This window comes from Zosterops lateralis (genome assembly GCF_965231275.1).
Source record: "Zosterops lateralis genome assembly, chromosome: 6".
Taxonomy (NCBI): domain Eukaryota; kingdom Metazoa; phylum Chordata; class Aves; order Passeriformes; family Zosteropidae; genus Zosterops; species Zosterops lateralis.
This window is the reverse complement of record NC_139761.1, coordinates 15398058-15425893: the sequence shown is the minus strand read 5'-3', so window position 1 is coordinate 15425893 and position 27836 is coordinate 15398058. Positions and strand designations below refer to the sequence as shown.

At 38.0% G+C, this 27836-nt stretch overlaps 1 protein-coding gene across 2 annotated transcripts in view; it reads left to right on the top strand.

Moving 5' to 3' along the window:
• Window positions 1-27836, top strand: part of UNC79 (unc-79 homolog, NALCN channel complex subunit) — a gene marked incomplete at its 5' end in the record, with an annotated part of 106278 nt that overhangs the window by 5997 nt on the left and 72445 nt on the right. For both annotated transcript variants that reach the window (XM_083864446.1, XM_083864445.1), the window contains 14 exons: window positions 4872-5176; window positions 8560-8730; window positions 11569-11661; window positions 12936-12991; window positions 13593-13722; window positions 15295-15359; window positions 17141-17229; window positions 18415-18455; window positions 19661-19689; window positions 20755-20984; window positions 21310-21481; window positions 24508-24738; window positions 26491-26681; window positions 27522-27645. In XM_083864446.1, coding sequence (XP_083720572.1) covers window positions 4872-5176; window positions 8560-8730; window positions 11569-11661; window positions 12936-12991; window positions 13593-13722; window positions 15295-15359; window positions 17141-17229; window positions 18415-18455; window positions 19661-19689; window positions 20755-20984; window positions 21310-21481; window positions 24508-24738; window positions 26491-26681; window positions 27522-27645 — 1927 coding nt within the window. The remainder of the gene's footprint in view (window positions 1-4871; window positions 5177-8559; window positions 8731-11568; window positions 11662-12935; window positions 12992-13592; window positions 13723-15294; window positions 15360-17140; window positions 17230-18414; window positions 18456-19660; window positions 19690-20754; window positions 20985-21309; window positions 21482-24507; window positions 24739-26490; window positions 26682-27521; window positions 27646-27836) is intronic.

Sequence of the window (27836 nt, the reverse complement as noted above, 5' to 3'; positions counted from 1 at the left end):
ATGGCAGCAACACATCAGGATTGTTCTGACCCACCGTTTTTGACTTAGTCTAATGTTTAGTAATAATATATAGAGCTAAATAGCACATGAATACAGAATAAATTATGAATAGGAAATACTACCTCTTGTCTTCCTGAAAAAATGTGAGACTTTATTGGGAATAATGTACATTCCACAGTGCTGCCTAGTGGATTCATATTTCCAATCTGTTTTTAGAATGGCTTTTGACCATGAAGAAGGACTTTTACCTGCTGGTTTTGACTGGCAGTAGTTTTCACATCCAGAAAAATGCAGTTCAAATTACATTTCTGTGCATAGCTCCCTAATTTATACCTGGAAAGATTGTCCCTGCTGTCAGAAGGTAGTTTGGAAATTAAGCTATTTGCCTTATTTGAAGAGGAAACATTAACAAAATACAGTTTACCCATATATTTGTACATATAATCCTATGATGTATACAAGTTGAGAAGCAAGAATTTAAACTTGAGAGAATGAGAACAGTTCATTCTAACATTCAAAGAGCCTGGGATACATCAAAATTTTCTTGACCTTGTTTATAAGGAGAGACACTCAGAAATAATTTTTAGTGGAACACCTGTTCACAGCAAACTTGAAACCTCCTGTTTACTTTTGAAAATTTCAGGAGCAGAACTGTTTGTTTCTCTCTTCATTTAGACTGTTGAAGAATCTTAGAGCAGCAAGTAGGACCTTTTGTTTGAAGGTTTATAAATTAAATTTTGTCTCATTGTATTGAGCAGTGGGAAAAATGTTCAGAGTCACTCAAGATACTTCTGAAATGTGTCTCTGTTCACACCTCAGGCTGTTAAGATGGACTATTTGTACAACACACACTTAAATTGCATTTAAGTAAGATTATTTATGACAAGAGAGCTTTTGCTTAAATACTGTGAGCCTTTAAGCTGTTAGAACAAGAAAGTTGGACTTGATTCTGAATGTTTTCTCTTTTAGCTGTAGCAACCAAGTGCTATAATGAGATATGTTTCTTTTTGGTCAGAAGTTCGCTGGGTCAGGATAGATTTAGAATTTAGATTTAGAATGTGCTGCTTAAAGAAAGCATTTTTACACCACTCTGTGTCTTCTTCTTTCTAAACAGTACAGCTGACCTGTCCTGTTGACAAATTCTTCACACTCAGGGGCAGTGATGTTCCTGGGCTTACTGAAAAGGTTTTGTCCTTAGTAACTATGAGAGCAGATCAGAAATCAGGGCAGCAATTGCACAATCGAGCAACTCCATTTGTTTTATTTCATGTTCAGAAGGGGACTGAACCAAAATCCTCTTGGTGATAATGATGAACCCCATGGGGCAGAAGTGATACTCATATCTGACACACACATCTACACAAATGGCTTTGTCCTTCATGATCTGGGATCTGATCAGCCTCAGAACTGAAAGGGTATGAGAAATTAATGCCAGGACTTGGATCTAAATTTAAGTGGACTGAGTTCTGATACTCAGCAAGATCAAATTCACATTCTAAATCCCTGTAACTGGGGAGTTTGAACTGTGGGTCAAGGACTGATTGCCATGGTTGAACCAGTATGAGTTTCTACACTTGCTGATACTAAGAAAAAAGATGGATAAAAAAGCAAAACAACACACCCTGTATTTAGTGTGGCAGATGGAAAGAAGGAAACTCCCACCCACTGTGTGCAGATCTCTGCAAGATTTATCCTAAAACTAAACAGACTGGTTAAGAACCTTTCTGAAGAGCGTGTTCAAAAATTTCTTTGAATATTTTGCATGCTGAGTCTCCTTTCTGCCTCCTACACTGAGACTCCATTGCTCAAGGGTTAACATCAGTGATAGAAGTACATGGTGGAGAATAATCTTTCTGGCTTAACACAGAGCATATGCAATGAATTTGGGCTGTTAGGGACAAACAATTCTGGATGAACATGTGTAGTCATAGAAATAATGAAGGAATTGTCAGAGAAATTCCACATAATGATTGGGTTTTATAGTAGATTTTGCTGTTTATTACACTTTTACCTTTCCATATTATGGACACGCTGACTCTGTTCTTTTCAGTGGGCTCTACCCACTGTTTTGAGTCACATTCATATGTGGTATCATTTTGCTGGCTAAAGATGGATTGCACAAGAGATTAATTTGCTCCTTTGCTCTGTATGCAGCCTCCATAAATTACAAACTCAGGGGTGGGGGGAACTGATGTGGAATGACTGAAAAAAATAAATTCCTTATTTCTATAACAAACATCACATAAAATCACCATACACAATGCATAACACATTGATTCATTTAGTTCTTCTTTAATTTTCTCTTTGGGAAAAGCATTTCTTTACATTACAGCATGAATTTGTTTCATGCCCTACTCATTTTCAGTAATTTCTCCCTCATTTGAGGAATGATCTAAGGCTTAATAAACATCTCACAGAAAAGCTTATTCCTTCACATTTTCTTGAAGAAAATTCTCCATATGTATTTCTAAGTAAAATACTTATTGTGAGGCATGGTTATAAATGCCTTGGTGGCTAATTAATGGTCAAGCTTGTTTTGCTGCCTTGGTGAGATGTAATTTCACTTGTAGGCATTGTAGGAAACCTTTCCAAGAAGGCAGTAATTTTGGGATAGATCTGCAGCAAAGATATACACATCTTGACATAAGCCTTGGTAGCTTTGCCCCTTATTGCAGTGCAAGTTCAGTATGGAGTCAAGATTTGCAGATACTCCAAATTCTCAGTACTTGGTTTGAATTGAACCAGAAGCAAACTGCAGTCATTGTATCTTGGTCTTAAGGGACTTGCTAGATTTTCAGTTCAAGATACAATAAGTGTCCTTTGGCATCTAATCCAGAGCTGAGCCTGTAGCTCAGTGTAAAAAAAAAAAATAAATTAATATCATTTCTGAAAATAAGTGCAGTTGGAGTGATGTTTTGGCAAGTAAAGAGATGGGTAATTGGTATTATCTCTTGTAGACAGGAGAGGGATATAGTGTAGTACCCTCATATCTCTAAGCATAAGCTGAAAAATATGGCAAATGAACATCAAGCAAATTAAAAGGAATCAGCACTCTGATAATTCTTTTTTAAAGTCAAACTAGATCTTAGGTAATGTTCTGATACAATTTCATAAACACCACTGTGACAGTGATCATGTTTTTTTTACTGGACATTGGGTAACAGAAACCAAAATAATCTGCCAAATATGTAAGGCACAATAAAAAAAAAAAAAAAAGAAAAAAAAGGTTTCTTAAGACAGACTGTGTTGGTCATCTCTGACTGCAAGGGTGATGTAATAGTGGCCAAATAGCCATGTGTTAGTAGCCACTTGGCAAAGAACTGTTTTTGTAAAAGTGCTTTATATTTATGGCACCTTAGCAAGAGTTTGGCTTACTTGTGTAAATTGTTAAATTGACTTGGAGGTAAGATTTGCTGAGGTGATTATATGGTAGGGATTTCTGTACTGTTCAAGAGAAGAGAGGTTTCCGGAAGTGCTGTCTCTTGATTTAATTCTGCTCTACATGAGTCAGTGGAAATCTTAGTGCTATTGACTTGTCTTTTATAAGTTTTAACACTGACCGTGGGAACTGAGTTAAACCAACAGCAACTGCTTTTGGAAATCCCAGTGACTGAGAGGTGCAAAAAGGTGCTTTAAAAAGGAAAAGAAAAAACATTGTGTGTGGGTTAATATATTTTAAAGGTGTATTATATTTTATAGGCACATATGGAGATTATGAGCTAACCCTCTAATTGCTTGATAACTAAAATATAACACTGCTTAAGTGACAATTTATTTCTATTTAAAATACTGGGGTTTATTTTTTAAAATAAATTAGATTACCATGTTTACAACCATGTTTGCAACATTTTTAAAACTACATAACAAGCTGATTGACGTATAGTCTCTATTTGATTCCCACTAAATTCTTTCTATTTTTTGAAATTATCTCTCCTTTAGTTTATAGTGAGTTTTGTTGAATAATAACGTAAGTAACAGCAGGAGTGTATGGTAACATACTGTCTGATCTGCAGTTACATAATTGGTCTTGCTTGCTTAGCCCTTAGATTTTTGAAGGTAACTATTTACCCAAGGAGTGTTTGTATTCATAAAGCAGAATGTTTCCTCCCTAAACATGGGCAAAATTAAAAACACACATAAACAACCATTATCATTAGCTCACAAACATATGCTAAAGACCATCTACTATATATTATTTTATGACTTTTCCAAATGTAGTTTAGTTAACATTTTAGAAATATTATATTATTTCTAAATCCATGTGCCTGTTTAAACTTCATTATCTCAAATGATACTGAGTGAGTGGTCATGAAACAGTATCATAAAATACATACAGACATTATTTTAATGCAATAAACATGTGATTTTTAAGACTATCTTAACAAACACACATGTTTATTCTTTGCTAAAACATGTTTCTGCAAGTGCCACACCTATATTTTGCATGTTTTCAGTTAGTTGGCTCAAAAGATTATAGGGGGGAAAAAATAAATCTCTCAAAATACTCAGAATCTCAGAGCAAAATACCAGCCTGTTTTGACACAGCTAAACACTTTTAAGTCTTAGAATTTTTCTTAACTGTGAAACATGGGTAGGGCACTGAAACATGCATTTTTATATTTTTGCTCCTTATGAACCAGATAACACATGAGATGCAATGAAATTTTCTTAGATATCAATTTCTAATTCTCTTATCTCAAAGCATGGAAGTAAATGATTGCTAGATTTGTAGACGTGCTGGTTTCAGTAGTGATTGCATCTTATGTGGGATGTATCTGGTCTTTTATTATTTGTTTTATAGTGTCATTTCAATGTAATGTGCTGTTCTTTGTGTCTTTGTTGTCTCTTTTTTTTCTTTGTCCCCCCAACAGCATTTTGTCCCGCACAGGGAAGAAGGAGAATCAAGATGCCTCCAATTTGACAGTGCCCATGACCATGTGTCTTTTTCCTGTGCCATTCCCACTCACCCCATCTCTAAGACCACAGGTCAGTTCCATCAACCCTACTGTTACTCGCTCCCTCCTTTACAGCGTCCTGCGAGATGCTCCATCTGAACGTGGCCAGCAAAGTCGTGATGCTCAGTTATCAGACTACCCATCTTTGGACTATCAAGGACTTTACGTGACACTGGTGACACTACTGGATCTAGTTCCCTTGCTACAACATGGGCAACATGGTAAGCAGGCCCTTGAATGATTCCAGTGCTGTGAATCCATGAGTGATGCATATATCCAGTAGAAGAGATGGGCCTAAACTGACCTGGATCTGGATTTCAAATCTCCTGGGATGCATTTGTATCCAAGTGTTCTGTTTGACTTTCTTAAATAAAGGATGCTTTTTTGCTAAATGTGGATTTGGGTTTGAATTCTGAGGTTGTCTGATTTTTACTGATGTGCTGGTGGTATGTAACTAAAATACAATGGTATGTTACAAAAATTAGATGGACGGGTGTAAAAATACCCAGATTTTTAACTTGAATCTGCTGGGATAACTTGCGACTGTCTTTTTGGGTTGGGTCTCTTAAAAACTCAAAAAGAGCTTGCAAAGGTGTATCTGGCCTATAAGAAATACACAGATTGAGTGTTCTGGTGAAGGTCCATCTCTACACAGAATAGAGTCTATATCTAATTGAAGAAAAAAACATGGTAATTGTGCTTTGAGATGGCTTTAAAATACTCCTGTGTAAAAAAGATAGCAGCATCTCTGTCTGACTCAGAGAAAAACAGTATTGTCTTATGTTTTAAATTAGCTACAAGGAGTTTTTGTGGCTGTGTTGTGTTTGTATTGTTTTCCTCAAGTTCTGCTCTGCATTTGTCTGGCTTGTTAGTCTTCTAGCTTTTCCATACTGGGATTCAGTAGCCCAGTATTCTCCCTGTGTATTAGCCAATATTCCACTGTGGTATCATGATGTATTACTTATATAGTTCAGTATAGGAAGAGGTTGCCTATCTGATAATGCTGCTGAAATTCTTCAGGGGGAAAGTTGTTTCTGTTACGTGCTGAATTCCCTTTGAGCTGGCAGCAGTATGTTTGAATCCAAGACTGCTGCACTAGGAAATGGTATGATCTTGCAAAAGCAGGACCCACAGCAAGATACAGACCTGTTGATTTAACTTCAATTCTTAGAAATGGTGGAGTTAATTGTCAAAAAAAGTATTTTCCTAAATAGATAACATGGTAATAATTAACAATCAATGGAGACCTGTAAAGAACAAATAACACTGGGCAAACGTAATTTTTTTTCTTATGGTAACACAGTGGTTCTCCTTGTGTGGTTTTCCTGTCTTTATCACATTTTTGTTGCTGTGTCATTTTACATCCTAATAGGCAATCCTGGGGCATGGTCCCCACTTGAGTAAGGAAAACAATCTAGGAGTAATTACCAGTGGCTTGGCAGCTGGAAGGGTATACCACTGGGAAATCTTACAGGAGTCTGCGCTGGGTCTAGTGTTACTAAATATTTTAAATTTTTTACTTACCTGATAGAATTTGGATTTACAAGTGTTATCAAGGTAGTTGCTAGCATGTGCATTGTGTGAAAGATATGTGACTCAAGTAATTCTGGCAAGTTGCATTCTGTTTTGAAGCCTCTCCAAAGGAGAAATGTAAAATACTATGCTTAAGAGAGAAATTAAAGGAAATAGAGGCAATACTAGCTTGGAAGCTGTACTGCAGAGAGCTCTGGGTGTTAACAGTAGATCAGAGAAGACCATAAGCCACTAAAATATAATATTATTCTAGCAATGTGTAAACATTTTTTTTAATGTATGAGACACCCAAAGCATTATGTTTATTGTTCTTACAGCTCTAGCAAAGCCTCACCTGGAGTAAAATTTTCAGATTTGTCTATTTAGCTTCAAGAGAAACATGGACTATTTGTGAAGAGTCCAGGAAAACACAAGAATGATTTGAGGTCTAGAAATCATGAACAGTGAGAGAAAAACATAAAAAATTTGGTTTATCCAGCTTAGAGAAAAATGGAACGGAGATGTGATTATCATATAAAAATATGTAAAGGTTGCTGTGAGGAGAAGTAAATGAAACCAATCTATTTGTGGTTATAGTTGATCAGAATAAGAAGTTATACACTTAAATAGCAGCAATTGAAATTTTTTAAATAAAAAAGATCTTTATATGATTAAGATGATTAAGCATTAGGATGAATTGACAGGAGAAGGAGTGAACTGTCTTGCAGGTTTTTAGGAACATTTTAGATAAATATGTGCCAGGAAAAATTTGGTTGACTCATGCTTGGGGCAAGGGGAGATCACTTGCTATTTTGTATGGTTTTGTACAGGTTTTGTGTGGAGAATTAAATTTTGCAATACAACTTGTTATTTATTTCTTCCTCAGCTTAGTAGTTAATTAAAAGAAATATGTATTTTTTTAATCAGAAAATCCCTGTTGTTTGGTAAGTACAACTGCTGTGCAAGGCAATCCTGAGCTTTGGCCCAATCCAAGACTGTAAAAGACTGTATTTAGCTGGTGAATATGTATTGCAAGAGAGAACTCTGTAGCGTTGAGGGTCTGGTTAGACTCTTGTATACAAGACTGGCCAGAACCACAGAAATGGAATGCCAGTTTTAATTTTTCTATGACCCAGGATGGTTAGAGCTGAAGATCTCTCTGCACTTTACAGAGACAATTTTAAATCATATCAGTTGTGCAGGTGAGACTGAAGGCCTGTGTAATGTACTTAAACTGGGAAATAATGAACAAAGGCAGGATGAAGGCCTTCTGATGTCTTTGGATTATTGTGCAGGTTCATATTCAGAGTTCATTGGGTGCTGCAACCTTTGTCAAAGGGTTCTGGGCACCAGCTCTCCTTTGGGAGAGAGTATAAAGGTTATTCCACTGTGCCCAGATACACAATAAACTGTTCCTTCTCTTTGGATCTTAAAATATTGCATAGATATTAAGTATCCTTTCCAAAGAGTTACAATATGATTTATTAGAATAAGTATAGAAAATCTTGATAAATATTCCTATTCTTTTAATCTCTGACCACTTTTGGCCTCAATGATTTCCCTGGAAATCTGTTGTTGAATCACATGTGATTTGAAAAACACAGTGACACTTCCTGTAGTCAATATATGTGAGGTACTTTGCAGAACTCTTGAGGGTAATGAAGATAAACTTCTTATTTTAATATGACTGATAAAGACTGGAATGCTTTTTGCAAAATCTGGCCTTCAATACAATGTGCATTTCCAATTCTGATTCTAATAACATCTCTGCTTAAATTCAAGTCATTATACATATATCACTGTATTATTAAAATCAACATTGATTTTAACTGATTATTTTATGGGCTGTAGCTTTGATATTTCCTTCACACTCTTCAGAGTTGTGTTCAACAGCTGTTTCCCTCTCTTTAGGAGGGACTTAAAAATTGAGGGTGAACTCACTTGTCTACAGTGATTAACTACCCAAATAACTTTGAGAGGAAAGCTGGAATTTAAACATAATTTATTTTTTAGTTTTGTAAACAAGAAAGTACATAGTCATAATTACATTTTCATTGTAATGATTCTATATTTCTTTAATTTTATTCAACAGATCTTGGGCAATCAATTTTTTACACTACTACATGCTTACTTCCTTTTCTCAGTGATGATATTTTGAGTACTTTACCATATACAATGATCTCAACATTAGCTACCTTTCCTCCATTTCTGCACAAGGATATTATAGAGTATCTCAGCACATCTTTTCTGCCTATGGCTATATGTAAGTAGAACTCAATCAAGTATTGTTTTTGTCTTGGCATATAATAGTATCAGACTGTACGAGTCAAAGTTTGATCTGTCATTGAATTGTAATGGAACATCAATCTACTTACATACATAAAGCAATTTCATGTGGCTATTTTTCAAAGGGAAATATGTCTATAATTTTTATTTATTTATTATGCTGTGTTTTGGTGTGAATTCTTCCTTCATTTAAAGTGTGACGTTTATTTAAGAAATCACTGTTTTCAGATTCAGAACTTTCAGTGCCAGGAGTGGGAGTTTTGAATACAGAATCAGTGGGCAAACTCCTCCTGAAATAATAGATGCAATAGCAACATGCATAATTTTTGCATCTGGACTATATCTGGATGTACAAGTATGATTTTTTCTATATGTGGTAATGTTGTGGTGAATTTCTGATTTTCTCCCTTTCTTGTCTTCTTGGCACTTTCTCTCTAAGTTCTGTACTAAATAGCTATGCCTGTAATGTCTCCTATCCATAAGAGTTAGGACTGGATCTGATGGTCCCTGCCTTTTTTCCTCTTTTTTGTTTTTACGTCCCCTCCATGAAGATGTCACGTGATTACTTAACTTCATAGTCCCTGCCCAGTGTGGATCTTGAGGTGTGTTCTCAATTCTTGTCCATGTACCTGAGAAAAAGCTTGATAGGGCTTGAGCAGTAATGAGAAACATAACTATTTTCTACAGAGAGAATCATTAGGGTGGATATTAGGTCAGTTTAACCAACAAGCCTTTTACTGTATGTGACCAAACACCAGAACAGTTTGCCAGAGCAGTTGCAGATTCTCCATTCTAGTAGATGCTATAAACATAATTTGCCGTGGGTACCTGCTCTCATTGCCTTTCTTTGAGCAGAGGGGTTGGTCAAGATGATCACCAGAGATCCCTTTTAACATGAACCACTCTATGGTTTTGTGAGAATGTCTCCTTGCAACCTCTATGTTCCTGAACTTTATGGAAAAACGTGAACAACTTATGTACAGAGATCAAGAGTAATGTCATTTAAGCATGCAGAAGATGCTGAAGGAAGCATAGTCCAGTGTTTTGAGATTAATATTTAATGCAAAATTATCACCTGTATTTTCTGATTTGACAAGTCAATGATCTTGGTAAAGTCCCCTAACTCTCTTGGACCTCATTTTTCCCATGTAAAATACTAATTTTTAATACATTGTAATGAGGTTTTCTCTATTAACTTTGACATGTCTAGTGAGAGTGTGCATATCAAAATTGCTAAGATATATATTTCATATGTATATGCTGTAGGTCCTCTTTGGGTTAGGAACAGAATGTTGCATTAAGCAATTTCTTTTCCCACTGCTGTAACCTGTTAAAAAGCAGCTGAGGGTGGTGACTTATCCTGTCTGTCCTCAGATCTGTATAACTGTATCTCAGAATAACTGCTTGAGTCAAATCCTTGGTTTACTTAAATAGATGCTGTTCCCCAACTGCCCTTGACAGAGATTGCATCCTTGCATTTGCATTTGTCATGCTGGCTTTCTTCTCTATCAGTTTTGGTGAGATTTCTGTATGAAACCAGTCTGCTGCTTTTTAAATTTACCAATCTAGTACTGTGTCCTACTTTTTTTCTGATGGCTATGTTTAATTGCCCAATTAGAGCTGCCAAGTATTTTTCAATTTAAATCCATAAAAAAATACACCTTTCTGTAATATTTTGGGGCACATATTTGTGTGGATAATATTCAAAAATATATGAATGAAGTGCAGTGAAGAGAGCCATAGTAATGTTGTGTCATGTGGAGAACAGACAGGGAGAAATTCTTCATTTTCTCTTCCCTCCTTCATTTCTATTTGAGTGTTCTTTTAATTAGTCTCCTTGTCTTTCCCCGCTGGGAGTTATATGCTCCTTTACAAGGCAAGTGCAGAACCTTTCCTTCCCTTAGTGTTTAGTTCTGATTCAAACCAAAAGGGAGGATGCAAAAGATTGTCTAAGCAGTTGGAGAGCCAGATGGGAGGGATGAAAACAGCTCACTGAGCTGGTAGCTACAGTTCTGTGCTTCTATCCCAAATGCTTGGTATTTGGGTCCTGGCAGCCAGGCTTGGGAAAGTGCTGTGAGGGTGGAAAAATACTTGTGGCATCTCTGTGTAGGAGCTTGCCTTCAGAGCCATGTTGCCATGTAAAAGTTCTGCAGGTTTTTTTCCAAATATATACCATTTAATAGTAACCCACTTCATGGGAGACCAGGAGGAACTCCAGCCACTTTCTGTGTGAGGTAAAACATACCGAGTGCTGCTGTTCATCATTATCTCAGCACAGTTCACGTAACAATGGGACTAATGTTTCTGGTATGTAGCTGTAACCTGAGCTCTTGTCAGATGCTCCCTTTACCATACACCAGCAGCTATCACCAGCCTCAGCCCTTCCTTGGCACACGTCAGCAGCAGGCTTTCCATTTGTTCCTGACTCCTTACCCTCCAGTTCTTCTTTAGCCTTCCTACAGTCCAAGGCCTAGGTGCACTTGGCTGTACGAGTGATGTTATTTGACCAATCTGTGGGTTCTGAAGGAGAGGGCCTGGGAAGGCAAATGGTTGATGCAGTTATAGGGATGAAATTGCACTGATGTGGAAAACCAGGTGTGTGCCCTGTGGATCAGAGCCTTCTTTCTCTACCAGAAAATACAATACCCGAAATACGGAGTGTTTCTAGGTTTTGAGATTTGTTTTGTTTTGTTTTGTTTTGATGACATGGCACCTTAGGAATTTTATCTGCATGTGTTGGAATCAGTTACATGCTATTCTCACCTGATTTTCCTATTACAGTAGAAAATTTATTTATTTTTTCCTTTCTTTCAAGTGGGATCTTCAAAACGAGAAGGTGTTCCAGCACATGTTAATCTGTCTGCATCATCAATGCTGATGATTGCAATGCAGTACACATCGAACCCAGGTATGTGTAAACATGCAACATAGTGTCATTCATTCTGGAGCTATCAGTCAGGAGGTATTGTCAAGTGCAATCAGAGAAGTTTTCATTATGGGAAAAAAACTGTGCCGTTGTCCGGGACAGAATGAAAAATGATTTATTTTTAGTCAAAACTGAGATTTCTGAATATCATGCTGGAAATAATCATTATGTAGATAAGAGATCTCTTTGTGATGAGGAAATAGGATTTGGCCCAGGATTGGAGACTTTGATCTACTCATGTTTGACATCAGAATATAGTATTGATATATATAACGTCAGTGTTGGAGAGAGGTACCACTTACCTTGACTACAGAAATTCATAGTAACTGTCTTATAACTATGATTCAAATATCACTGAATTCACAACTGGTACTGTCTTTCTAAAGAAGACAGGTAATGCTGTCTGCAGGCTTAATGGAGCTATAATGAAGTTAAATATAATTACAAATATCTAAACAAAAGTGACGCAGTCCCTGTGAAACCACTGGGATCACATCACCAAATTGAAACAATATTTAACCCCAGTGAGCAGTTACATTGCATGCTCATCAGCTGTCAACTATCTCCTGTCTTTACCCATGTGGATGGGTAAATGGAGTGTGTGTGAGAAACCCCACACTGCATTGTGTGAGGAGTGTCACATCCTCCTAATGTGCTTCACACAGGTAAACAAAAGCAGAACACCATTTTTAAAAGCTGCTTCCAAAAGTAAGCTTTTTCATTAAATGTTCTGCCTTTGTTTTTTGTGATTTCTGTGTTCAAATCATCAGAGAAAAATTTTTGCCCTGTGGTTTTTGGGAAGTCAGGCATGTAAATTAGTTCACTTGGCTCTCATGTTTGTTTGATACAGAGTGGCTCCTTTGGTATATGTGGGAATGATATATTGTTACATGTTACTTCCATTGTTTCCTCAAGATGAATGACAAGATGCCCATTTGCACTGTGACAGAGGGACAAAGTTTTAGTGAATCAGTAGGTATTTTTCAACTAGATGTGTTTGAAAAAGATCTCCATTGCTCTGCAAAAAGCTGTACCCTCATGGTAATCATCTTCTTGCATTTCTTGACAGAAAGAAGTTACTAATATTCAGTTTCTTATATTTTGTGATGACTCTCAGGGTGTTGATCCTTCAGCAAGCCCTTTAAAATAAAAAATAGTTGAATGAGGCTTAGAGTTTTGGATGGACAAAGCAAAGCTAATGAACTGATTACATCACTTTTGTAACCTGAGTTTCCATACTGTCTTTTCTCTCTCAGTGTATCACTGCCAATTATTGGAATGCCTCATGAAATATAAGCAAGAAGTATGGAAAGTAAGTTTATGATCATATATACTTCGTGGAAATTAGTGTGATTGGGTAGTAATAAAAACCAGATGGCTTGAAAAGTGAACTGACTGTATGCCAAGAAGTTGTAAATGATCTTTATATCCAATCCTCCCTCTGGATTATAAAGAGGAAGGTCCCTCTAATTTTTAGTTTACAGAGGCAATTCCATGTTTTATAGAACAGAGCCCTAAGTACTGTGTGGTTGTGGCTCCAATGAGTGGAAATTTTAATAATGAGCAGGCTTCTCAGTTCATGTGGGACTAGACTTTTATACGAACTATTTGCAGTGTTGTCTGAATCTGCTCTGAATCTGGTATTTATCTGTATTTCACTTCTTTGCTCCATGGCTAGACAGAGAATTCATTTTGCTTTGTTAGTGCACTGTAGGGTGGGTGGTTGCTATTGCATGTTCAGATCAAACTCAGAAGCATTGAAGTTGGTCATCTAATGTGTCTCTAAGAGCAAATACAAAGGAAGCTTCTTAGGGCACGAAATGTATTAACTTTGTGTGTTCAGCTGTCTTTGAACAGAAGTACAGTATATTTTACCTTGCAACAATAAACATTTTGTACATGTCTTTCCCTAGGATTTGCTATATGTAATAGCCTATGGACCATCTCAAGTTAAACCTCCAGCAGTACAAATGTTATTTCACTACTGGCCCAATTTGAAGCCCCCTGGGGCTATCAGTGAGTACAGAGGACTGCAGTACACAGGTCAGTGCAACTGGTTTGGTATAGGCCAAAATAAATAAATTATGTGAAGTGTTAAAGTCCCATTTTTACAGTTCTAAGATTTATTTTGACATTTTTGTTTGATAAATTGTACTTTGATAACAATATTCAATATCCATTTATCTTCATTTTCAAGAGATGTTATGGAAAATAAATACTCAGATCATTGCTAGTAAATAAGTTGTCTTACTCACAATATTAATTAAGCCTGAACAGGAGAAGAAATAAATACTGTGTTTGTAACAAATAGTCTGTGAAACTGCTGCCTGGGCCTCCCAATAGTTCTGGTTTATGTTCCTTTCAATTACTGCTTTGGTCGCTTTTGTTGTGCCAGCTGCTAACACTGCTGCTGTTGCTAAGACTTCTTATCTGGCTGTTACTGTCAAAAAAAGTCAGGTGATGTCAGATGCAGTTAGTATAATGGATAAATTCTCAAGGTTGGTTGCAGGGTGAAAATGGGGCACAAAGTCAGGAATGCAGCTGGAGTAGGTGGATGGTACAAAGTCCTCTGTCTGCCAGACTCCTCAGAGATACTGATGGGACAGTTCTGCTACAGGGGTGACTGTCCAGCAACAACTGACCACTTGCTTTTCCTGCTTGTCTGTCTCAATTTATTTCAAATAATCTCTGTCGTATGGCATACATTTTGTTCACTTTTAAAATTTCTGAACAAGAATGTGACATTTTAAATTATGAAAATGAAGGGTTGGAAGAAACCTTAGAAGACCCCTAGACCAACTCAAGGCTCCCTCCCACTGCAGCCTGAAGGCTGCCAGTAGAAGTTTGTCTAATCTGTTCTAAAGCCTTTCATTCGAGGGTTGATAAGTTTTCTTAACTATTTAAAAAATAAATTAATTCTTCATGTACTGCTCTGCATCACTTCTTCCATGCAAGCAGGTCTGTAAAGTAACCATGATAATATTCTTTTTGAACTGTTACTAGCACTGGATAGACTGGATTTTTTTCTTATATATAAGGTTTTTGCTAATATATCTCAGAATGGGATGATGTTTTCTGCAGTTGCATGACATTTTGACCTGAGGGAATCCTGTAGAGCATCCAAGTTATGCCATTTGAGCATCTCTTTGTTGTTTACTTCCTGTCATTACACAGCTAAGGCTCCTTCTGTCACTGGACTAGTTTTCCTTGGTCATAGCATCATTTTTAATTTTGCCTGGAATGTAACTGAATTTTCTCAGCCACTCCTACCATCTTCCTCCTGGAGTGGAAGGACAGTTAATTATTTCAATTAACTGGTGAGATCAAGAAGAGTCTGCAACAGGAATGTCTGTGTCTTGCTTTTTCCATTTTCTTGCTGAATCTGTGGTTCATTTAATTATGTTGTAAATAAGTCAGAAGGCCTGTATGTTCAAGGTTGTTTATTGTAATTATTAATAATTATTGTAATTATTCCTGAGGAATGGCTATTTGTATCATACTCATATTTGTATAGTACTTAGTACAAGAGGATCTTATTCTCAATTGAGACCACTAGACACAAAGAATATAAATATCTCTTCTCGTTTATTAATCAGCCATGTTTTGGTTTTGCAGCCTGGAATCCTATTCATTGCCAGCACATTGAATGCCACAATGCCATTAACAAACCAGCTGTGAAGGTACTGCTGTTTTCTGGGGACCAAACCAGCTGTCTGGGGCAGGGGAGGTTGTAGTTCCACCCCAGCCATGTGCTGTGGTGGTGTGCAGGTGACTAAAAGCAGATGCTATAGGAGCAGCAAAGCCTGTTGATACCAAGGGGGGCACACCTTTGTGAATCTGTTCTTCAGCTGCCTAAAGCAGAATGAGATTTTTCCTGCAACTGCTGCAGGAAATCTTGAAATTAAACATGGTGATGGTTGTAGAGCACTTCATAAAATTCTAAGCTGGCTCCTGGCTAATCCATGTAAATGTTTTCCTGAGGTTGTATGTGTGTATAAATATGTGCACAAATATTACTGTATACAGGAAACATTATTTTAGTTATGTAGGCACATGTTCACCTTGGCATCTTGATTGAGCTCATACAATGCACCTACTCTGGTTATGATCCTTTGCTTGGAATGTGTCCTAAAGCAAATAGCAATAAAACTTTACTTACCTTTTCTGCAGCCCTCTTTGAGAGAGGTAAATTGTATCTTCGCTGTTTACATGCGTAGTAAAAATGAAAAGAGTATGACCAGGCTCACAGACCAATTTGATAACAAAGGCAAGAACAGCAACCCAAGTCCAGAGCATACTACAGTTAGGTGTAGTGATGAATTAATTTTTATCTAGTTAAAGAGGTAGGTACAGCCAATTTCTCTGGCATCAATTGGTATACTGATATAATTTCTTTATTCACACAGTTCTTCTGTGAGCCTTTTCCACAGCCTGTGATAGGACATAATGATGATACTTACCTCAAAAGTCCTGCAAAGGACCACCTTCTTGCCCACTCCAATCATTCTCAATGATCCCTCTCTCACAGGAAAAATCCTGAAAGGTGTTCCTTCATGGTCCCTAGATTCAGGCTAATAACAAAATAGAGCAAAATATTAAAAAAGTAGTGTCAAGCTTTTCAGATTAAACACCTGAATATTTTTGAGTGATATGTTAGCCTAATTTTGACAGAACCAGATTTGATGAGTCATCACTCTGAAAAATGCAGCCTGTTTTGTTCTGAATAGATGATTTGGCCAACAAAGATGAAAAACACTCAAAGAAGTATTTGTCTTTATTTATAAAGTCTTGCACTCAAATGGAGTAGGAAACATTTTGATCAGAGTGGTTAAAATATAGTGTATGCATACTACTGTTGAGTGTTTCCTTAGTAGTACAAACCATTTGAACAAATGTGTATGGAACTGGCTGTTAACTGTAACTGTTTTCTGTAATTGACTTATGTGAAAGGATAAAAGCTAATGCAAGACAAAGTCTGGACCTCTGTTGCTAAGGGAACTGTGAGTCTTTGTTCTGTCACTGCAGTTGTGCTCTATACTTAAAAACTGTGATGACTGAAAATTAGATTTTGCTGGAAGAGGCATTTTTGAGAGAGAAAAATCTAGACCTGTCCATTACCTTGTCCTAAACAATGGATCCTCTGTCTCTTTGGGGAAAAAAAAGTGACAATGTGTAGTGAATATGTGATGTGATATAACAAAATGTACTTGTCTTTCAGACAGGAATAATATTGGCACTGAAATATGTCCTATTTTTTTACAGACTCTCACATCCCTATCTTTGTTATAAATAGTTTGAAATCTTGTAGGCTACATGCTGAATATTTTCTTTCAGAATACTAAATGCTCCTAGCACATATCAAAGTTGTGTTATATTTTATGTCCTAGCATTGACATGTTGAACTTTTTCAGCCACCTTCAGTGAACAAAGATGTTAATCCTTTTACTTCTCCATGTTTCAGATGTGCATTGACCCATCCCTGTCTGTGGCTTTGGGTGATAAGCCACCTCCCCTATATCTTTGTGAAGAATGCAGCCAAAGAATTGCAGGGTAGGTAAACCAAGAGCTGGAAAATGATTAATATTGTCAGACTCCAGAGTTCAGAACTTTGGAGTTTTGCTTTTTTGCAGTATGATTAGCATATAATTCATATACATAAACCTGTTGAAATATGTGGAGCACACTGCCACTCAATATGAATAAGGATTACAGATATTTACCCCACGTGATCAGCATTTGCACCTACCTTAAACAGAGCTTTTAATTTGAGATCTCTGAAAGAATAGATACTGTGGGATGCATTGACTATGATAGGGAACCCTCATTAATGAACCAGCATATGCTTATGAAATGCTTTTTGTCCTCGTCTATTAGTTGTCATTTAAAACAGAACATTACACTGAAGGTTCTTTTACTGAGCTTTCATTAATGTTTTGTAAAATGTATTTCAGATTAGTCTCTAAAATATACCATGAAGCAGCAGAGATCAAAGGAATTGATCCAGAATTGGCCAGTACTTGGAAGGAATATGCCCTGAGATAGAATAACTTCACTTTGTTTGCATTTATGGTTGTCTTTGTTACCTTTAAATTGCTGCTTTGGTTTGCATTAGTATACAAAATCTACTAGTACTTAGAGTCAGTGCCAGTCATTTCTTCAAATGGACAGGGTTACAGGTAGTTCAGAACCTAAAGGAGTGTTTTTCTCCTCAGTTTCAGACAACTTTAAATCATACTGGCTGTGGGAAAAGCAATTACATCTCACCTTAGGTTTTTAAGTCATCATTGAGTTAAAGCTGCAAGAAAAAAGTAATTGAATTTGGGAGAAGCATAGCTTCTAAGGACACTCACAGAAAACAGTACTGGTACTTTGGTTTCTTTTCTACATTCACCTGTTATTCTTCACTATGATTTCTTAGCTGTCAGACTTCCAGAGCACACTCTCTTTTAATTTGATAAATTTAGGTCTCGAAAGTAATTTTTGAAAACCTTGAACATGGTGATCAACATCATCAAAGTGGCATTTTACAGTAAAACAGCGCAACAAAGAGATGTAATATAAACCAGTCCACAATTTATAAGACTACATTTGAAAAAAGCAGCTTCAGAATAATGGCATTCCTACCACATTGATTTATCTAAATTTCCTCTGTGCAAAAATAAATCTATATGTATAAATATATATATATATAAAAATATATATTTTAAAAAGCTAATTATATATACATTTTTACAGGGATCACAGTGAATGGTTGATTGATGTTCTTCTGCCACAAGGTAAGAGGTATTTTAAGGGTGGGTACAAACTAATCATAATTGTACAAAGCTATGCTGATATTTTCCATACTGTATTACTTGAACTGCTGAATTCTGTTCAAAAGTGTTGATTTTTTTAAATTTTAAAGTAGTTTGTACTTAATGCTGCCTAATGCCTTTAAAGTACTATGAAGAATTGACTAATCCTCTATCTGAAATACTCTGCAACTCTTTCTGTCTGAGGAAACAGAGAAAATGGAACAGATTTTCAAATCTTGAATCATTCACAACTGGAGTCAAGTTTTTAAAATGTATTTGTGTCCCACAGTGCTGTCCAAGAAAATGGGGTTTGTTCTTCTGATTTGAGAGCTCTAAAAGCTGCTGAAAATCTATACCATGAGACTGCAAAGGATAGCAGAAAAGGACATAAAATATTTTTCAATGATCCAGTCATTGATCCAATCATTGTCCTTTGGCCAGTGAGAAAACGTGATATTTCGTTATCTACTAGGAATGCAGACTAAGTGTGTTGACAGACTAATCAGCATATTACCTAAAAAAACCCTTCCAGGGATAGAATGAAGACACTGCCTCTCTCTTTGCTTTGCAAACTAAAAATTCTTAAGCGATTGAGATTGTTTTGCTGTCTGCTTTTAGTTGAAATGTTACCCAGATTAAGGATGTTTTATTTACTTAAGGGAAGCACTTCTTTTTAATCAGCCATTTAAACTTACTGAATCATACGTTGCCAGGGCTACAGATCAGATAGCTACTGCTTGCAAGTTGAATCAGCAAACATTTCACTCTGAAATGATGGGCCTCAGACGTAGTGGCTGCTTCTACATTGTTCATCCATATTCACTACTCTTTTATGCCAGGAGCTCTCACAAGCAGTGTAGACCCACCTGAGCCATGTCTCCTACAGCAAGCCACAGTTGTGTGTACTAGGTGTGCTTTTACAAGTCTGTCTGTGAGGCAGAAGCATAAGCAGAAGGTGGATGGGTTGCAGAGCACACCACACTTAATGCACCAAGACTATTATTGCATTTCAAAGTAGAAATAGCCATAGGCTTAAGTGTACATTGTCCTAACTTATGCAGGCTTATCTGGAAACACAAGTTTAGCCCAGAGATTCCCTTGCAGGATGTCCACTTTCCCATGGATGCTGTAGTAAACCAGAAAGACCATCACTTTGTGTTTATGTTTTGTATGCCTTCCCCTTACAGCTGAAATTTCTGCTATATGTCAGAAGAAGGTAAGATTCAGCCATTTATGTGATGGGGCATGATTTGATGTTGTGTGTAATGTCATTCCATTACTGTGTAGTGCCTTCTTCTGTGTACCATTCCAAAATGTCACAATTTATCCATGAATGCATTTATTGGTGGATGGAAATGATTCAGCAGCAGCAGCAGGTTTCTTTTTGTTAAAATTGACCCTGTTGATTTGAGTTGTAGGTTTTAGTTTAAGTGCAATTAGTAAAGCAGTGCAATTATGTAGTTGAACTCTGTTTGTATTCTATAACTCTGCTTATGAAGAGGATGGAAGAAGAGATGAATTTTAAGTCTAAGTGTTTATATATCTTTTCATCTCCTTGAAGTCTTGGATTAATCCTAAATTGGGCAAAAATCATACTGTAAAATGTATATTTTTAAAAATACATGGAATGGAAATCTCCAGTGCTTGGCTCTAAAAAGATTTCTGACAAAAAGAATCTGCTTGCAATACATGCCAGCTGATGTGTTTTAATAAGACTTTAATAGCAAGGAATACAGTGTATAACATACTCTAGTTCTCACGTGGTGAAGAAATCTTTTCTGTTGGGCTGGATTGCTAGGTGGCAGACATTTTAGGTGCTTTTTTCAAAGGCTTGTACAGTTTCCTATGATAAGGCAGATCCTTACATAGCATAAACTGTGGCACGGTAGCACCATTTTTTTGCACTCCTAAGGATCTACCTGTTGCTACCTGCAACTTAAAAAGACCTTCTGAAGCATAAGCAGGTGCTAAAAGAACTACTGTAAAATCTAGAGATTGCTCCAAGTCAGGAGGTTGAGGTCGATGACTTAAATGTCACTTTGGTGTTTCAGAAGAGGAGCAACTGTGACATTTAAGTCCAGGCTCAGCATTTAGTCCTGAACTTATCTTTCTGGAAGGTGAATGACATTTGGCATCAAGAGGCTGCGCACAGCTGTGCTTACACAGAGCGATTTTGGAAGTTGCCAACACTTGAGGCAGCTCCCTAGTGCTGACTCTCATCCCCGTTTCTGGTTCCATTTTCCAATACCTGCGGCCTGATGAGCCCATTTGTATTTTCCAGAACTGCAGCTCCCACGTCAGGAGGGCAGTTGTCACATGCTTCTCTGCGGGCTGCTGCGGCCGGCACGGCAACCGGCCCGTGCGCTACTGCAAGAGGTGCCACTCCAACCACCACAGCAGCGAGGTGGGCGCTGCCGCCGAGACACACCTGTACCAGACCTCGCCGCCGCCCATCAACACCCGCGAGTGCGGCGCCGAGGAGCTGGTCTGCACCGTGGAGGCCGTGATCAGGTAATGCCTGGGGTGCAGGGCAGCCTGTGAGCCGTTGGTGTGTGAGCCAAGATCAGGCTTTTGTGTAAATATTGCCCGCGGATGTTGTGCAGGTGGATTTTAGTTTCACTGGGATAATTTGAGAGCAGGCATTGAACTGCTGCTGCTTTAGCAGGGGATGGTTCAGGCGCGAGTGTTGTCCTGATGAGGAAATCATCAGTATTTGATGTTACTTAGTTTCAGGAAGGTGATGACATCATATGGCTTAATATCTAGTTACTCTTGATTAGATACCTGTGTCCTCTGAAGGAAAGGTACATACACTGACCACGAGCTTGTTTTATAGCTTGCTGAAAGAAGCAGAGTTTCATGCAGAGCAGAGGGAGCATGAACTCAACCGAAGGAGACAAATGGGCCTCTCCTCTTCCCATCACTCCCTGGACAACACAGACTTTGATAATAAAGATGATGACAAGCATGACCAACGCCTCCTGAGCCAGTTTGGAATATGGTTCTTGGTAAGAAATTTTTGCTTTCTTCTCTCTTCTTGGTTGCCTTTCCTTTACTTTCTGAAGTCTGTTTTACCTCTTTTTATTTATTTTTTCCCCCCTCACTTTTTGGCTATAGTTGGAGACTTACTCTGATTTGTAAGCAAAACTTTGTCCTGTGAAGCTGTCAAACTTGGAGATTTCATACCTAGTTTGGATGGAGCTTCTCACTGCCTCTGAGTCTGCTACAAAGTGTAAAACCGAATTATTTACTCTCAGTTTTTTAATTGACTTTATATTTGCCATCAGCTTCTGTTCACAAGTGCCCCCTGTTGAGTGCCATTATTTTATTTTAAAAAGGCAATCCCCAAAAAATCTATTTTTCACCTTCCAGCTTTCAACATCACTTTCTGGAAGCTTTCTCTCTTACCTCTGAATAGGGTGGAGGATTGGAGGATTCTTAGTGGGATACTGTTCCTTCCTGCAGTCGGTTTGATCAAGTTGTGTCAGTGTTCTAGGGTGACTTTATGATGCCTGTATCCCCAGTGGTCTGTTCTCTTTATGCTGGATATTAAGTTCTGCACCTTTCAGACTGGTTCTGAGAGCAAAGGGAGGAAAGAAGAAGCGTGGAGTTTCTTTGCAGATACTGCACTGGCTTCTCCACTTTCCTTCTCACAGACTGTTCTGTCTGCAGGAGGGACAGCAGGAGAGAGCTCTCCTTTGCTTTCAGGTAGTTTTTTAGCTCGCTGAGGCAGAGAAGTTCCCCAGACTGTGGCCTTTCTTTTTCTTGGAGCTGTTCAGCTCTGCTCTGGACTGAAAACTCAGAAAAACACCAGGAGCTCACACCTGTGGCCCACCAGGGCATCCAGGACGTGGCATTTTCCAGTAGGGACTGATAAGAGACCGAGCTAGCTGAGCTACACCCCATGGCAAGGACTTTCTGAATTTGCCATCTCTTCAGGACACCAAGAGGTTCCATTGTGTAATATTATTCATTTTTTATGCTTGTGAATAGTGTGCTTATTAAATAAACAGGGTTTTTTCACTTTTCTCCAAGGAAATCTTTTCCCAAACCAGTTGGGGGAGGGGCCACTTGAATCTGCTTTCTAGAGGGACCCGTTTGGAAGTTTCATCTCAAATTTGCCTTAAACACCAGGACAGTCAGTTAGTGTACTCCATTCACCTGGTGTGGGTTGACAGAATGAAGCCCTGCTGGTTCTACCCCCACAGTAGCTACCAGAGATTATTCCAAAACAGCAGGAGTGCTCGTGGCTAGTTCATGAGCAGGCCAACCTGCAGCCTGAAAGATCCTCAAAAACTGCATTTTGTAGTTCTTCTTAAGGAGAATTCTTTTGCTCAAGCTCCTTCCAATTCACCTTTCCTCTCAGGCTCTCTCCAGTCATCCAGTGACAGGTGGGCAAATAGCAGGACCCCTCATCCGTTATCTGAACAGAGATAGGATCTCTGGATGGCAGGGTGGTAGGCGTGGAATTCCATAGTGCCAAAAAAACTGCTCTGCATTTTCAAGGGACTACATGAATAAACTTTATATTCTGCTGACATCTTGTGGCTTTTGTCATTTAAGGTTGTTTTGGAATTAAAGACATCTATTTTTTTTTCTGTGCGATATGCATCTATTTTGTATCAAATAATGTTTTATAAAGATGGAAGGTCTATATTTCCAGAGGTAGAATTGAAGTATTAACAGAACAGGTTATGTTTCACTGTACATGCCTCATCCCTGACATTCAAAGTGTACCTTTATGCAGCAGGGAGGAAGAACTCACAGTCTCCATTCTATTCTTGTAAAATCTCTTGATCTCTCTGTAGTGGGTATTGACAGAGATGGCCACACAGGTTGTGGGAAATCTTGCTGTTTTCCTTCATCAAAGGACTATCTTTCATGCAGAAACTCAATAGGGGTCAAGAGTTCCTACTAAAAAGGCTGCCAGCTGATACTGCCTTTGAGTTAATGCTCAACTGAGCCAAGCACAAGGAAGCAAACACCTTAACTTCAACCTGCAGTGAAGTAGACAACTGTACTATGAATTGGCAGGAGAGTTGATAGCTGCCACATCTCAAGAAAAATCATGGAGGAAAAACATTTGTTAAATGGGTTCTGGTTTCTCTGGGAAGGAGAGCTGTCATTTCTTTCTCCAGATATGACATGAACATTTCTCTGTTGTTCACTTGCTGTGAGGTAGTGCTCACCAGTTTCAGGTTTCCAAGTGCTGAGAGTGCAGCTTTCATTAGGAAATGACAATTGATAGCTGATAGGTGGTTAAAGGAGCTTCTCAAATCTCCTGTCGTCCATTCTTTGCATTTAGTGTAGCAGCCTGACTTGAAACTTTGTCTCTTGTCCCCAGAGGATACCAAGAGCTCCAGCATCATGTAATTAAGAGCCTAGCAGTGTGCTGGCCTGTGAACTGGGGTAGAAACTTGGTCTCAGATTTGTGACAGCTTTACAGTCCAGGTATCATTTTAGGGAGTTTGGAGAAGGGGAGAGAAAGAATGTTAATCATTATGTGGGAATTTCTGAGGACTTAAAGCTCATATTCATGTCCAAATGAGGAAAAAAATTCAAGATTGGAATATTTTTGCAAAGTAAAGATCACTTATTACATTAGGTAGACATTTTCTTTTAGAATTTTTGAAGTTCTTGATTTGACTCATCTTTTTATCTTGTACATATGTGTGTGTGTATATCATATATTTTACTAGGTATTACTGTACCTTCTGAAATGAAAATTAATTTAATTTAAAAAGTAACTTTAAACCAAAAAGTTTATCAAAGCACTGTATACTGATTTTTTTCAATGTTGAAAGTAAACAAAAAAAATCAGTGTCTGGGTTTTTTTCCCTTTTATTGTTGTTTTCCAGTTATGAAATTTTTTGTCAATTGTCCTGTACCAACCTCTGCTTAAAGCTGATCATCTCATTTGTCTCCTATGTAGTCTGCATCCCCATAACTCTGAGAATATGCAAGGTATAGTAGACAAAAAATTTCCCACCTTTAATTCTAGAAATGAAAGTTGGTTTGTGTTTCTCTCTTCCAGGTGAGCCTTTGCACTCCTAGTGAGAATACACCCACAGAGAGTTTAGCAAGGCTGGTTAGCATGGTGTTCCAGTGGTTTCACTCTACAGCTTACATGATGGATGATGAAGTTGGTAGCCTGGTTGAAAAGCTGAAGCCCCAGTTTGTTACCAAGTGGTTGAAGACGGTTTGTGATGTCCGGTTCGATGTCATGGTTATGTGCCTCCTTCCTAAGCCAATGGAGTTTGCCAGGGTAAGAATGGTTTATCTGAAGGCTTCCTTATTTGCTACAGAGATTAGGGTCTTAAGTAAAATCACCTTTTCTTTCCCAGCTCTGACAAGACAAAGAAATCTCAGTGGGAGAGAGAGCACTGGAATTTGGGAATTTTTCCTCTTCATAGCATTTTTAGTTTTACTGTGTTAGAAAGTAGGCATTATTTACACTAATGTGAAGGCAGGTTGGAAGAATATTATAGGTATTGAAAGATACTGTACATTTTTAAGAGCTGCACATTTTTATTATGCTACTGAAGTACCCAAACTTGTCTTTGCTAAAAGGTATCATTTGCCTGCTCCCAGATATGAGCCTGTCCATTAGTGATGTTTCTTTGCTCTTTGCATACTTCATCTCTGCAGCTGTGAATTAAGGTTTACGAAATCACACAGTTGCAACTGAAGGGAACTCTGGGAATACTGATGTTAACTTCGGAGAACTAATTTGAGTGACTCAATCAAGATCCCAGTCTGACATGGTTTGCTTGTTGCTGATGGAGAGGGATTTACCTGGAAGGTTATCCAAGGTGCCTAAGTGCAGCCATTGGTGCAGCCTCTTCTAGAAAGTGTCATTCTTTCTGTCCATTAGTTATGAAGTAGAACTCACCACTTAGTCATGCTTTTTTAAGACTCTTTTTCTGAGCCTCTCATGTAAAATGTCAGAGGACATGTTGGACTTGTTTCCTAAAATTAAGTGCCTAGACTTGGAAGGGCTGTAAAGTCTTTGTGTGATGTGCTACATCATCAGATATGAACTCTACATTCATGGTTTTTCATGACATAATCTATGGGATTTTCTTACATGTGCAGAGCAGCACAGATATGTGTTTTACTCTGAACCATTCCTGTAAGGTACACCTGGCTGTGGAAGGATTGAGGTCAGCTGAGGCAATTTGAGAGGTGGATGGATGCTTCAAATGTTAGAAACTGAACAGAAGAGACCATGGCTTTGAGGTTAAGGGGAAAAGGAAGAATTGAACCTCATTCTGTAATCTCTTACAGATTTTTTCTTGGATCCAACCCCTCTTTTGAGTTTTGTTACCCCCTACTGCCATACTTAAGATCAAAAACTTGCCAGATTTGCAAGACTTCACTAGAACATGAAGACAAATAGCCATGAAATTAGCTGTGATAAATGAAGGAAAAATAGTTTGCTGGCCGAGATTACCAGTAATTGCTGCCAAAACAGCAGGCATCTCTAGAGCCATTAGTCAGGAACAGCAGATGTGAGCCGAGGTCAGTCAGAATAATTAATCTCTGTATGACAATTATTTATGTACTTAGAAGCATATTTTTTGCTTCCATCACTTAGAACCTTTCTTCAAAATCCTAAACAAACACCTATGAAAGAACACCTTGTACAGACCAAGTCTTTCAAAATAAAGACCCAGCACTGCAACAAGTTGCCCAGAGCAAAAAAATTAATGGTGTAAGTTTGACCAAATAAATCTTTGCCTTTTTGAGAACTGTAAATAATAATACACTGAATCATGGCCTGGAAGTGAGCAAAATTCATTTAAATCTTGGGCAATGCTTTTGTGTACTGTCAGTCAAATGAAAGAAGAAGAAAACAATGGAGCTCCATGGCTGAATTCTAAATCCTGCCTTGAAGGTATTAATGATCACCTCCAAAAATTTCCTGGCTGCAACACACTGAGCAAATTTGTGATACTGAGCATGTTACTGGGACTAGAAATGTGCTCATCAGTATAATTCTTGGAAATACCCACAGGTTGGTGGATACTGGGACAAATCCTGCAGTGCTGTAACCCAGTTAAAAGAAGGGCTGAATCGAATCCTTTGCTTGATTCCATACAATGTGATAAACCAGTCGGTGTGGGAGTGTATCATGCCAGAATGGTTGGAAGCTATAAGGACAGAAGTACCTGATAACCAACTGAAAGAGTTTCGGGAAGTGCTCAGGTATGGAGGCATATGTTGGAATCATCCTGGCTTTGCATATGTTTGTTGAGGACTTTAGCATTGTAAAATGGTGACAACTAATAAAAATGCCTATGAGTGCAATAGATAGTAGTGAGTGAATGCTTCGGATTTTTTTTTTTTCTATCTTATGTTTAGACTAAAGGATTTAAGCTTTGGGAAAGTTTTCTTTTATTGCTCCTGATATCTTTGTGCCAAGAGCCAAGTACATGGATGCTTCTTTGGTGTAAGCAAGGCACATTTTCAGTGTGCTTCCCGCAGCATGTTGGAAGGACCATCTTTCTCCTCCTGTCCAGTTGATGAGAAATGGCAGGGATTAGAAGAGCTGGAATTGATGTATTTGTTTAGCTAGTATCTTTCTCTATTGAGCAAAGGAAACACCAGAAAAAGAATCGTGATGGAGGCATAATTTTATGTCTGGTTTATGACTTTGACAGTAAAACTTCACATTGCCTTTTAACTGATGACAGGGCTCTGAAACTGACTGTGAGTTCATATTTGTAAGTATTGCTCTAAACTTCTTTAGTGCAAATGTGGAGTAATGGACTAGTGAGATGAGAAATTTTCCAATTTTTGCATTGGATGTCGGAAAACATATTGCTATCAAATGAATCTAGACATATGTGATGTCAGTTCTTAAGCTGCATCACCACATTCAGAGATGGCCTTGTATAGTCAGGACAGGTGGCATCAGCAGCCAACTCAGTTCATATGGAGGGTGAGGCTGGAAGTAAGATTAGCTTTCTACCAGGTTTCTGTTCTATCTCACACAGTGTATGCCATGCTAACTCAGTGATGCTACATTTTTGTTCTATTTTTCAGTAAAATGTTTGACACTGAGCTTTGTCCTCTCCCTTTCTCCTTGGAGGAGATGTTTGGCTTTATCAGCTGTCGATTCACAGGGTATCCATCTTCTGTGCAAGAGCAGGCATTGCTGTGGCTGCATGTAAGTGTCCTCACTTGACAAGTCACGCTGAAACGGCTGAAAATTTTGAAAAAGAATCTGCTTTTCCAAAGCTGATGTACCCCCTTTGCCCTTTGCTTAGCTCCAGTATAAGGGTGGTTGTTAGACAGACCCTGAGTGTTGCTAACCCATCATGAGCAATAATAACTTAGTTGACAAGGTGGAGGTCAGTC